Source organism: Propithecus coquereli, unplaced genomic scaffold, assembly GCF_000956105.1.
Source record: "Propithecus coquereli isolate 6110/MARCELLA unplaced genomic scaffold, Pcoq_1.0 Scaffold84, whole genome shotgun sequence".
NCBI lineage: Eukaryota > Metazoa > Chordata > Mammalia > Primates > Indriidae > Propithecus > Propithecus coquereli.
The window spans coordinates 1,302,612-1,316,425 of NW_012154618.1; the positions used below are offsets into that span (position 1 = coordinate 1,302,612).

At 34.1% G+C, this 13,814-nt stretch overlaps 1 protein-coding gene across 1 annotated transcript in view; it reads right to left on the reverse strand.

Annotated features, from left to right (window-relative positions):
• The window catches only part of ATRNL1 (attractin-like 1), a 739,312-nt gene that overhangs the window by 542,460 nt on the left and 183,038 nt on the right, over window positions 1-13,814 (reverse strand). The window contains exons 15-17 of the mRNA XM_012663875.1: window positions 7,637-7,818; window positions 2,060-2,273; window positions 277-465 (exon numbers count right to left, since the gene is read on the reverse strand). Of these exons, the coding sequence (XP_012519329.1) occupies window positions 277-465; window positions 2,060-2,273; window positions 7,637-7,818 (585 nt within the window). The remainder of the gene's footprint in view (window positions 1-276; window positions 466-2,059; window positions 2,274-7,636; window positions 7,819-13,814) is intronic.

Below are 13,814 nucleotides of genomic sequence, written 5' to 3' on the forward strand. Positions count from 1 at the left end.
GTATCATGAAGTGTTCTGCTGTCTGCACATACACTCAGCGTTCAGGGGAAGGGAGAGCACAATTTGGAGTATATTTAGGGCAAGATACTTAGTGGAATTCAAAATGATGATATAATATATACCAGAGGCTAATAGTACTTACGGGTTTTAAAACTGGCTATAGCAATATTGCTTTTCACTTTTAGAAACTTCCTCAAATGTTTAATTCCTTTTTCCATTACAGAAAAGTGATTTACGTTGCTGTTAAATGAAAAGTCACTCCAGGTAAATACTTACGAGAGCAGGTGGCAGTTTGCCACTCTAGACACTGTCCATATGGAAAAGAGATTATATAAGCATTCGAGTCAACACATCGTTTCGTACTGCTGCACCACATACACTCCATGCCGTTGCTTGTACAATTGGAACAGGATGTCCTTAGAGAGCATGGCTTCTTGCATGGCCTTGCATTTTGATTTGGACTAACTGGAATAAATCAACAAATATAATTATTTCATTTGTTAACTTCATTTTAATGCAAGTATATGGGTTTGTTTGTTTTGCTGTTTAGGGAATGCTTCAATTAAGCCAAGTTTGGCATTATAACATGATGAGGTAAATGAAAATAAAGATGACATGTCTTATTTTTTAAAGTTATTAAATTTGAAAATTTTAACTTCCCTTGAAATTTTAATCCTTTACAAAGCATATAAAGTTATATGATTTTAAAAATTATTAATATTAATGTAATCTGTGATCTGGTTTTTCTATCCATTAGCTGAATACTATGTACATTAGCACAATTTACTTTCCCAGCCACAATTTTTTCCACAAATCTTCCACATCTTATCAAAGTCCTATGAGTAAACGTGTCTCTGATATAAAAAAAATACAACTTATCATAAAATATTTATATGAAATACAATATTTATCACACCCATTAGGATGGCTATTATTTAAAAATAAAAGGCAATCAGTGCTGAAAAGGATGTGGAGAAATTGGAACCTTTGTGCATTGCTGGTAGAAATGTAAAATGGTGGAGCCTCTGAGGAAAACGGTATGGTGATTTCTCAAAAAAATTAAACACAGAATTACCATATGACTTAGCAATTCCACTTCTGGCTATGTACCCCAAATAAGTGAAAGCATGAATTTGAACAGATATTTGTATACCCACATTCATAGCAGCCAAAAGACAGAAGCAACCCAAGTGTCCACTGATGGATAAATAGATAAAATATGACATAAACACACAATGGAATATTATTCAGCCTTAAAGAGGAAGGAAATTTTGACACATACTACAACACGGATAAACTTGAATACATTACACTAAGGGAATAAGCCAGTCACAAAAGGACATATACTATATGATTCTACTATGTAAGGTACATAGAGTAGTCAAATTCATAGAGAGGAAATAGAATGATAGCTGCCAGGAGCTGGGAGAAAGGGAATGATGTGTTATTATTTAATATGTACAGTTTTTATTTTGCAAAATGAAGAAAGCTCTAGAGACAGATGGTGGTGATGGCTGCACAACAGTGTGAATGTAGTTAATGCCACTGAACTATACACTTAACATGGTAAACTTTATGTTATGTATATTTACCACAATAAAAAATACAATATTCAAAGAGAAAAGAATTCAATATTCCTTTCTCACCTAATGAAAATCCATTTCAAAAGATGTAGCAGAAATGTTTCTTTTTATGTGACAACTCAAATAATAGATCTAAAAGATTAAAATCAGCTTCAATCATTAATCTTAAAGACAAATCTTTCTAATACTATTATGATAAAAGTAAAAGTTATTAGTGAATTAAGAAAAAATTGTTGCTATACTGTAACTACAATCATATGTTCATAATCTCACTATTTCAACCAAGAAATAAAGATTGTGTAAAACAACAAAAGTTTGTTATTTTACAAGTTAATGCTGAGATCACTAATAGTAAGTGGGGAATATGGATAAAAATGAAATTTACATAAATATGAGACTGTACCCTAGAAAGACGTAGTGAAAAGAGGGGTTGGGAACATATTTTTAAAGAAATGCTAATTTTCTAGACTACTTACCAACAGGTTTTTCGCAGATAAGCCCATTTGCCATAGAGGTACAAGGATTAGCTTTCAAGCCCGCCACTGTAGCCTTTTCTAGATATGCACAGAACCCAGAATCATTTGGTTCACCAGGAAGCCACTGTAGTGTTGTGTTTGTAAAAGGAGACATGTCTTCCCATCCCCAATAGGATATATTGATCTTGCGCAAGCCTACCCAAGGTGATACTTTCTGTAAACAAGAGGAAAAGGGGCATTGAAAAAAAGTTAGATGTAAAAGTATTTTATATCATATTACTTAGCAAATAGTTCATTATCATTAAAAGTTACATTTGAAAATACATAAAACTAACTTTCTAATGACATTTAGAATCAAGGATAATTACCAATTATAGCATGTTTTAGAGAATGATGTAGACTAGAACACTATTTTTAAAACATAGGTTTAGTCTTTAGCTACATGATTGGGGCTATGTATTTAGCCTTTGTGAACCTCAGTTGCCTCTTCTGAGAATCGGGATATAAATACCTACCTTATGAGGCAAGATAACTAAAAAACTTAACATACTGCTATTGCTGCTGGTGCTACTATTACTGTTACTATTATCAATCTAATCAGTTATTGGGTTAAGAATCTAAAGATAAATTGCCATTATCTACACTGTGTAAAAATATAAAACAAAATCAACCAATAGTATATAGAGTCTGAGTGAAGAATTCATAACAGGACTATGCAAAAGCACTGAGAGAATAACAACTGCCTCTCTCCTCTCTCACACATCTACTGCTACATTTGGACTTCTATGGAATTTTAGAAAAATTAATGTCATATAATTTCAATAACAAAGAGATCAAGAAAGCTAATAAAATCTGACTCTTGTGCCTAAAATTTAACTAACAGAGGTTGACAAATGCCACATAACTATTCTTAATGTTTTCATTAATGTTTCAAAATTAGCTTGAAATCAAAATCTATTCCATATTGATATACCTTATTTTAATCATTGCTCAACTTTAAATAATGTTATCTGATGGTATCAAAAACCAGTAATATGTTCTTGATCTAAGTTAATATCTTTACAAAATTCTATTAGATTATAAACACCTCTATTTTAATATATGTGATAATATATTTATTTTCTAAGATGCTAAGCTACCAATGTTATATTACAATGCAAAATGATTTCAAAACTAGAGATCATTCTTTCTTTTATGTTATGGACTGAGAAGGTAGAGAAAATTATTTCTCCATCTTAGTCTTTTACAACACAGAAATAAGATATTTACATCTAGTATTTACTCTAATAATGTTGTACAAATGGTTCTACAGAGTTTAAAAAAGATAGCCATACACCTAGAAATTTCTAAAGTGTATAAATACAATGAACTTCACATAGTAAGCACTGAACAAATATTTCTTGAATAAAATTAAAATATCTTATGAATTTTCATTGAGTACTGTACACATAGCAGGCAATCAATAAATTTTGATAAACAAAGTTTATTGAACTAAAGATGGTTATTTTCCACCATCTAGAAGAAAGCCTGAAACAGAGATGGTACTGAATAATAATGTTTCTAATTATAAAAATACACATGGCTGCTTAACATTGTGACCATCATATATTACATATACTATTCCGAAAAATATTTTTATAACAACAAAGCTATAACATTTCTACAGGTCTTGATAATAACAGCAAGAATCAATGCAACATAGGCATTTCAGATTAACAATTGTGTTTCACATTACAGCAATTCTGCTATATTCTGGAACTATCTATAGTAAAGACAAGTCATTTAAAATGAAATATTACTCCCTAATTCATCATGATAAGAATCTGAGAGGAAGAGGAGAAAAATAGAAAAACGAAGCTGCTGATAAAACATTTAAAGTAAGTATTACTCAGTAAATGACCTGGACAGGCAGTTCATTATCTTATGAAAGATAAATTACTACATTATGAAAATTTACTACGGCACTCCATAAATCATTGTAACATTTCATTAGCCATTCCGATAAGTAAATGATCATTTGACCCAAGATATCTCTTTAAAGTGCATGAATTTGTCGATTTTTATTTGCCAAAGAAGGGTTATCTTAAGTTTATACAACTACAGTGACTCAGGCTATAATTCATTTTATATAAAGATATGCTTAATGGAATGTCACCTTGCAGAAGTTTCCACCTTTGAAATCTTGCTAAAGCTCAGCTTTCTGATAAAACAAAACATTCTTCATTTACAGAGCATGCTAGTCAGCAAACTACCAAGTCTAACTTCTTAACACATCCAAAATAATTGTTAGTCCAATCATTATTATTTATATTAATAATAATATGCAAGAAAAATGAGCAACACAAAGAATCTTGGAATATGTAACTTCTGAAATAGTACATTTCAAGTTTATATTGTAAGAATTAAAAATAGTAGGTTTTAAACAAGGAAGAAAGCAAGAGAACTCTAACGCCAAATACTAGTACTTCTAAAACTCAGAGAATTTGGATCTGCCAATAATAAGCTTGTCATAAGTGATAGGTATTCAGTAGAACTAATTTTCACATGTTCATTGGTAATTGTCTCTCATTTTTTGTAGTTAAAGAAATGAAGCTCCTGGCATCAGAAGAATATAAGCAGATTTCATTTTATGTTGTATGTTCCATATGCTAAAAATAAAACCTTACACATATACCTTGTGATATTTCTCTAAAACATTATAAAAGTAATAGATCTCTCCTACATGTCATCACATATATCTTATCCTCTAGCCATTAAGCTGGTAGCTCTCATACAGACAGGTTAAGAGAAAAAAATGTAGGCATTTCTCTAGCCTCCTTACAAATATCTTCATGTGCTGGCCAACTCCAAGTCTATCAAAATATAGCTAAGGCATCCCTCTAGGAAACTCTCCTTAAGTCCACATTACTGGTTAGAAGCCCATTTTCTATCCATATATTCCACTCTGTGAGCATCTATCATTGCAATTATCACACTTCAGTATAATTGTGTTTGTCTTTCCCTCCACTAATCTCTTTGAGAACAGTGATCATCTTTTGATCTTTGTATTGTCATAACCAGTAGATTGCCTTGCTCAATATATATGTATTCACATATATGTGTATGTGCTCAATATATGTGTACTAAATTAATAAATATTGGTCTATCCTTCACATAAAAATACCTACAGTTCACAAAAAAAATGGTTTTATGGATCAATTGTTCATACAAATTTAATTATAGTTTTTTTCTTTACCCTGTCAATTAATCCCAGGCATAGAAGAAATCTGTTGTAAGGCCAACAAGTACCATATTGGGATATCCACTTCAAATTATTTGAATATTTATAAAAGCCAGAGAATATAATTAATTCATCAATTTTACTAATGGGGGAGAGAGATTTGGCTCTACAGACAGAAACTCGAATTAGAAATTAGAATTATCCATCATTGATACTCATGAGAAATAAACACACTGATACATTACATCACAAAAATTAGGGTTGGCAATAACAACGAACTGAATGTCCATACAAAAATTTTAGGAGTGATGCCAGCAATATGGCTGACTAGAGATGTCTGGCACTCATCCCTTCCACAAGAAAGGACCAAGGTAACAAATAAACAACTCAGATTTAAGTGGAGTGTCAAAGGGAGAACATTAGATTGCAGTAGGGGGTTGGAAATATTCCTATGGTGACTGGAAGTCCAAGAGGGAAGAATGGAGGCACCAGACCTCTGCAGTCCCATTACTCCCACATGGATCTAATCTGTCTACAGTTAGGAGGGACTTTCTGTTGTGGGGCAAAAGTAAGCAGAAGATCACCACCAGCCTCCATTGCTACCACAAACACCCACAGTCCTTACTACAGGAGAACCCCACAGTCCTTACTACAGGAGAACCCAACAGTCCTTGCAAGCCCTGAGCCCAGTTTGGAGAGCTTCCAGGAATTCACACAGCTGCATTGCCCTGGTTACTCTGGATTAGAAGCACAAAGTGTACACTACCCACACTCCACCCACACCCTATGAGCCAAGCTGCTATAGCATGGTGTCATCTGCGCCCAGACCCACCTTTGGAGTGCTCCCTTCTCTGGGGGCCAGTAGCCACTACACCCCTCCAGCACTGGGCTCCATCTTCCTTTCACCAAGCCATGATGAGTGGCTGATGCCACAACCGCAGCTGCACAGAGCCTGGGCCCAGGATTGCCTGTGACTCTGGTCCTACATAGCAGGAAACCAACCCCTGCCACCATACTTCCAGCTGGAGGAATGGTCTGGCAGTCCTACTGAGGGTGATCCTGCTATTGAACCAGCCAAACCACTACATAGCCTCCCCTAAGCAGGAGAGGCCCTAGAGCCTCCAAGCAACTAATATTTCCCCAAGCCAGTGGGGTGGGTATGTGCCAGGAGTTTGAAACCAGCCTGGGCAACATGGCAATACCCCATCTATACAAAACATTTAAAAAATAAAAAATTAGCCAGACGTGGTGGCATGTGCCTGTAGTCCCAGCTAATCGCAAAGCTGAGGCAGGAGAATCACTTGAGCCCAGGAGTTGGAGGCTGCAGTGAGCTCTGATGATGCCAATGTACTCTGGTTGGGCAACAGAGGGAGACCTTGTCTCAAAAAAAAAAAAAATCTAAAAAGAGACAATGAAGGATATTATATAATAATAAAAGAATAATTCAATGATAGAATATAACAATTGTAAATATATATGCACCTAACACTGGAGCACCCAGATGTATAAAGCAAATATTAATATAAAGGGAGCAATAGACCCCAATTACAATAAAAGGTGGGGGTTTCAACACCACACTCTCAGCATTAGACAGAACATCTAGTAAGCAAATTAACACAGGAACACTGGACTTTAACTGAACCTTAGAAGAAATGGATCTAACAGACACTTATAGAACATTTCAACCAACAGCTACAAAATAAACATTCTTGATATCAGCCCAAAAAACATTCTCCTAAATTTTCAATATGTTACGAGACAAAACAAGTCTCAAAAAACTACCAAAAACAGTAATGATACCAAGTATCTTATCTGACCACAATGGAATAAAACTAGACATCAAAAACTAGAGAAACATTCAAAGTGATACAAATACATGAAAATGAAACAACATATTCCTAAAGTAGCAATGGGTAAAAGAAGAAATTAAGAATGAAATTTTAAAGTTCCATGAAACAAATGAAAATAGAAACACAACATACCAAAACCTAAGGGACTTAGCAAATGCAGTCTTAAGAGGCAAGCTTATAGCAATAAATGCCTGCATCAAAGAACTAAAGGGTTAGGGTTAGGGTTATATACATGTTTCTAAGTGTATTTATTCATATGAGATGACTTCTTGGTAAGGTAATGCTGTAATTTATTGGGCAAAACACAACATAGTAATTTATAAAACTTTTTTATCAAGTACACGTACAGAATGAGTTCCTCTGCCAATTTACTTTCAAAGTCAATTCTGCTTTTATTTCCAAGATTAGTAAGAGTAATGTAATAAAAAACAGAAACAATGTATCATTTCTAAGAATTAAGAGATTATCATAGCATATTTCCATAATACAAACAAGTATAGACATTACCTGTTGTGTATACTTCTGTATTTCATCCAGAACAAATTCTACTTCTTTTGAGGTTGTTAGCGAAGCAAGATTTCCACTAAGATTGTAGCAATAAAGTTTTGCATTGTCATAGCTTTCTCTACTGGAATTGATTCTAAGACAAGCATCCCCAACATGATTCCATCCCTCTCCACAAAGGTGAGCTAGTAAAAAAAAAAATTATATCCATTTTTAGATTACCAAAAATCAAATGTATGTTTTAATTATTTCAGAATTCTAAATATAATTCTGTATTTAAATTATTTTTTAAAATAAAACATTCCAAATATTCAGATATAATATTCAAAACGAAATTTGTCAACAGTTTCGTAGAGAATGAAAACAAAAGATCCTAATTTTTCTTTACTTATTAAATATGAGCTATGGCTCTAAGACATCTGTTAAAATGTGTTGACTATTAGGTTTTCTATACAGTCAACTATATCGGCATATGGAATCTCAATAAGTAAAACCACTATTATATTCGTGGTTGTTTTTCTATTAAAGTAGCCTTGTCTTTTGTAGACTAGACCTTGAGATATAAATATAATAGTGGTTTTACTTACTGAGATTCCATATGCTGATATAGTTGACTATATAGAAAATCAACCAGCACATAACAAAAGCAATTTCAAAGTTATTCCTTTAAAATAACTAACCTCCAAATCTAATTTCGATACTTAGGTATATTGTTTTGGTATCAGTTGGGTTCTTTGATTCTTTAATTGTAAGTATAGGTAGAGAAGTCTCATTTCACTTATGTTTAGTAAAGAAGCTATAATCTTACCTTTATAATGTTTATTTTTACACAACTACTCAGGCGCCTTTCTAGAGGTTAAACATACTATTTAGTAAGAGTAGTTTATCCATAGAGTCCAAATTAAACTTTAAACACTGCCTATTTTCTAAAATACAGGTTTATAAATACATTAATAAAGTTAAGCTCTACTGTGTACTAATGAACAATACAATGTTTCATTAACACACTGATCTATAAATTTAGAATACATTTAGTCTCTACATCACATCAATATATTAATGCCTCTTCTACATGAAAGGTCTTAAATGCATTACTGCAATCCTTATAAAATTGTTACAAAGCAGTAGTTCTCAAGTTTTTGGTCTTTAACTCCTAAAAATTATTGAGGGCCCCACAGAACTATTCTTTATATGTGTTATGGACATATTAACATTAAAACTAATAATTTTAAAAATATATTTATTCTTTAAAATAATAATTTTTTAAATTTCAGAATGTTACAGGAGCACAAACATTTTGGTTACATATAATGACTATACGTCGCCCAAGCCAGAGCTACAAGTGTGCCCTTGCCCCCATAGTGCACTTCACATCCATTACTTGTGAGTTTATGTCCCCCCACTACCCCCTCCCACCTAAACAGCACCCGATGAATATTACTTCCATGTGAGCACCTCAGTGTTGATCAGTTAGTACCAATGTGATGGCAAGTATATGTGGTGCTTGTTTTTCCATTCTTGTGATACTTTACTTCGAATAATAGGCTCCAGATCTATCCAGGATAATATAAGAGGTGCTAGTTCACAATTGTTTTTTTATGGCAGAGTAGTATTCTATGGTGTATATATATACACTCACCACATTTTATTAATCCACTCATATATTGATGGGCACTTGCGTTGTTTCCACATTTTAGCAATAGTGAATTGTACTGCCATAAACATTTGAGTACAGATGTCTTTATTATAGAATGTCTTTTTTTCCTTTGGCTAGATCCTAGTAGAAAGATTGCTGGATCAAATGGTAGCTCTATTTTTAGTTCTTTGATATATCTCCAAATTACTTTCCACAGGGGTTGTATTAATTTGCAGTCCCACCAGCAGTGTAAGAGTATTCTTATCTCTTCACATCCTTGCCAGCATTTGTTATTTTGGGACTTTTTGATAAAGGCCATTCTCACTGGAGTTACCAGTATCTCACTGTGGTTTTGATTTGCATTTCCCTAATGATTAAAGACATTGAGCACTTCTTTATATGTTTGGTGGCCATTCTTTTGTCTTCTTTTGAAAAATTTCAGTTCATATCCTTTGCCCACTTTTTGATGGGGTTGTTTGATTTTTTCCTGTTAATTTTTTTAAGTTCTAGATAGATTCTAGTTATCAGCCCTTTATTGGATATGTAGCACGCAAATATTTTCTCCCATTCTATAGGTTGTCTATTCACTCTAATGATAGTTTCCTTGGCTGTGCAGAAGCTTTTTAACGTGATCAGGTCACATTTATTTATTTTTGTTGTTGTTTTGATTGCTTTGGGGGTCTTCTTCATAAATTCTTTCCCTAGGCCAATGTCCATAAGAATTTTCTCAACATTTTCTTCTAGAATTCTTAAGGTTTAAAACCTTAGGTTTAAGTCTATTATATATCTTGAGTTGATTTTTGTGAGAGGTAAGAGGTGGGGATCCAGTTTCAATTTTCTGCCTGTGGTTATACAGTTTTCCCAGCACCATTTATTCAATAGAGATTCTTTCACCAGTATTCATTTTTGTTTTCTTTGTCAAATATCAGATGATAATATGAAGATGGTTTTATATCTGGCTTCTCAGTCCTGTTCCAAAGGTCTATATCTCTGTTCTTGTGCCAGTATCATGCTGTTTTGGTTACTATGGGCTTGTAGTAAAACATAAAGTCTGATAAACTGATGCCTCCTAATTTGTTCTTGTTGCTTAAGAAGTCTTCTCTGGTTCCATATGGAGCATAGAATTAGGTTTTCTAGATCTGTAAAGAATGGTGACGCTATTTTGATAGGGATTGCATTAATTCTGTAGATCACTTTAGGTAGTATGGACATTTTAACAATATTGATTCTGCCAATCCATGAGCATGGTAGGGTTTTCCATCTGTTTACATCTTCAACAATTTCCTTTCTCAGTGTTTTGTAGTTCTCCCTATATAGGCCTCTCACCTCCTTTGTTAAATATATTCCTAAATATTTAATTTTCTTTGATGCTATTGTGAAAGGTGCTGTGTCTTTGATTTGATTTTCAGCTTGACTGTTATTGGATATATGAATGTCACTGATTTGTGTGCATTGATTTTGTATCCTGAGACTTTACTGAATTCGTTTATCAACTCCAGGAGTCTCTTGATTGAATCCCTGGGATTTTCTAGGTATAATATCATATCATCAGCAAAGAGTGAGAGTTTGGGCCAGGCGCGGTGGCTCACACCTGTAATCCTAGCACTTTGGGAAGCTGAGGCAGGCGGATTGTTTGAGCTCAGGAGTTCAAGACCAGCCTGAGCAACAGCGAGACCCCACCTCTACTAAAAATTAGAAAGAAATTAATCAGCCAACTAAAAATATATAGAAAAAATTAGCCGGGCATGGTGGCGCATGCCTGTAGTCCCAGCTACTCGGGAGGCTGAGGCAGAAGGATCACTTGAGCCCAGGAGTTTGAGGTTGCTGTGAGCTAGGCTGACGCCACGGCACTCACTCTAGCCCGGGCAAAAGAGTGAGACTCTGTCTCAAAAAAAAAAAAAAAAAGAGTGAGAGTTTGACCTCTTCTGCCCCCATTTGGACACCCTTAATTCCACTTTCTTGTCTGATTGCTCTGTAAGGACTTCAGGGACTATGTTGAATAGAAGTAGAGATAGTGGGAAAACTTTTCTGGGTCCAGTTATAAGCAGGAATTCTTTCAATTTTTCCTCATTCAGTTTGAAATTGGCTGTGGATTTATCGTATATGGCTTTAATAACTTTAAGGTATGACCCATCTATGCCTATTTTGTTAAAGCTTTTATCATAAAAGTGTACTGGATTTTGTCAAATGCTTTTTCTGCACCTATTGAGAGAATCACATAGTCTTTGTTCTTGCTTTTATTTATGCGGTGTATTGCATTTACAGATTTGTGTATGTTGAACCATCCTTGCATCTCTAGGATAAAGCCCAATGCACCCAACACAGAAGCACCCAGATACATAAAGCAAACCCTGTTTGATCTAAATAACATGATAAACAGTAATGCCATAGAAGCTGGGGATTTAAACACCCCACTGATTGAACTGGACGGATCCTCCAAGCAGAAAATAAGCAAAAAACAATGGACTTAAACAGAGCTCTAGAACAAATGGGTCTGATAGACATCTACAGAACATTCCACCTAAATAAAGCCCAGTATACATTCTTCTCATCAGCTCATGGAACTTTCTCTAAAACTGATCACTTCCTAAGCCACGAATCAGATCTCAACAATTTAAAAAAAACAGAAATTAGACAATGTATCTTCTCAGACCACAGTGGAATAAAATTAGAGATCAATTCCAACAGAAACACTCACCACTTCATGAAGTCATGGAAATTAAACAATCTACTGCTTAATGACTATTAGGTCAAGGAGGAGAGCCAGACGGAAATCAAAAGATTCTTCAAACTAAATGATAACGGGGACACAAGTTATCAAAATCTGTGGGATACAGCAAAAGCATTCCTGAGAGGAAAACTAATAGCACTAAATGCCCACATCCACAAGACAGAAAGATCACAAATCAGCAAACTAATAAACAGTGTCAAGGAACTAGAAAAGGAAGAGAAAATCAATTCTAAACCGAGCAGAAGAAAAGACACAACTAAGATGAGAGCAAAATAAATGAAATTGAGAATAAAAGAAGTATACAGAAGATTAATAAAACCAAAAGTTGGTTTTTCAAAAAGGTAAACAAAATTGACAGCCCTCTTGCTAGATTGACAAGAACTAGAAAGGAAAGGACTCTAATAAACTCAATTAGAAATGAAAAAGGAGAGTTCACTACAGATATCATGGAAACAAAAAACATTATCTTTGAATACTATAAAAACCTATATGCTCAAAAACTACAAAACGTGGAGGAAATGGACAACTTCTCAGAAACACACAACCTTCCTAGGCTCAATCAGGAAGAAATAGAATTCCTGAACAGACCAATATCAAGAACGGAAATTGAAGCAGCAATTAAAAATCTTCCAACAAAAAAAAAAGTCCCAGACCAGATGGGTTCACACGTGAATTGTACCAAATTTACAAAGAACTCATACCTACATCACAGAAATTATTCCACAACATTGAGAAGGATGGTATTCTCCCCAACTCATTCTATGAAGCCAGTATCACCTTGATACCAAATCAGGAAAGGACACAACAAAAAAAGAATACTATAGACCAATATCCCTCATGAATATAGATGCAAAAATTCTCAACAAAATCTTAGCAAACCAAATTCAACAGCACTTAAAATAATAATTTAGAACATCATTACAAGTGACTCCTCCAGCTGCTGGGATGTCTTTCCCCTTTATGCTATATAAACAGGCCCAAAGGAGATATAACCTCAAATTCCCTTCCCAAGAGATAGTAGCTGGCAGTTCAAATTAGGCTCTGGCAGCAAAAAAAATAAGATAGATTAATGAATGAACAGGGGATGGACAAGTAGATAGAGCAAAATGTTAACCGTAGAATCTAGGGTGTGGGTATTATGTCTTCTCTACAATTCTGTTTTTCTGCATGTTTGAAATTTTTGGTAATAAAATGTTCGGGGAAAAACATTACAACTTAAATAGTATATTTTATTTTTAAAAAAATTATAGTTTCCAAATTTAAAAAATTGTGAGTTGAGTGGCATTGTGTTACATTTTTGCAAATGTCTTTAATATCGGGCTTATGACAACTATATTCTCCTATCAGCTTCTACATTCAATCTATTAGGATAGCATACAACAGGTAGCCTCTGGAAAACTCCATGGTAACCCATAACAGAATGAGAATTACAAAAGCAAATGACATCTTAGTATTATTAGTCTTGACTTCATGGACCCCCTGAAAAGACATTGGGAACTCCCGTTCTTTGATGGTTACTATTCTAAGGATTAAATTGGGTACCATGAATAACTCAGAGTTTGGAACATAGTAATCCCTTAGTAAACTGTAATTATCATTTAATAAGATTGTTTAGGATGCCGTGGTTTTCATTTTGAGGCCACATACACAGCAGTCTGCCCTGTCTTCTTGAATCCAAAGTACCAAATCACTACTTTTCCTTACCATGCAAAAGTTTTGTTAAATTATGTTACCTCACTGAATCAAGGAAGGATTTGGATTATTTTTGCTGGTCTCCTTATTTTTTTCCATGAGACCAAAAAAAGCTGATTGAC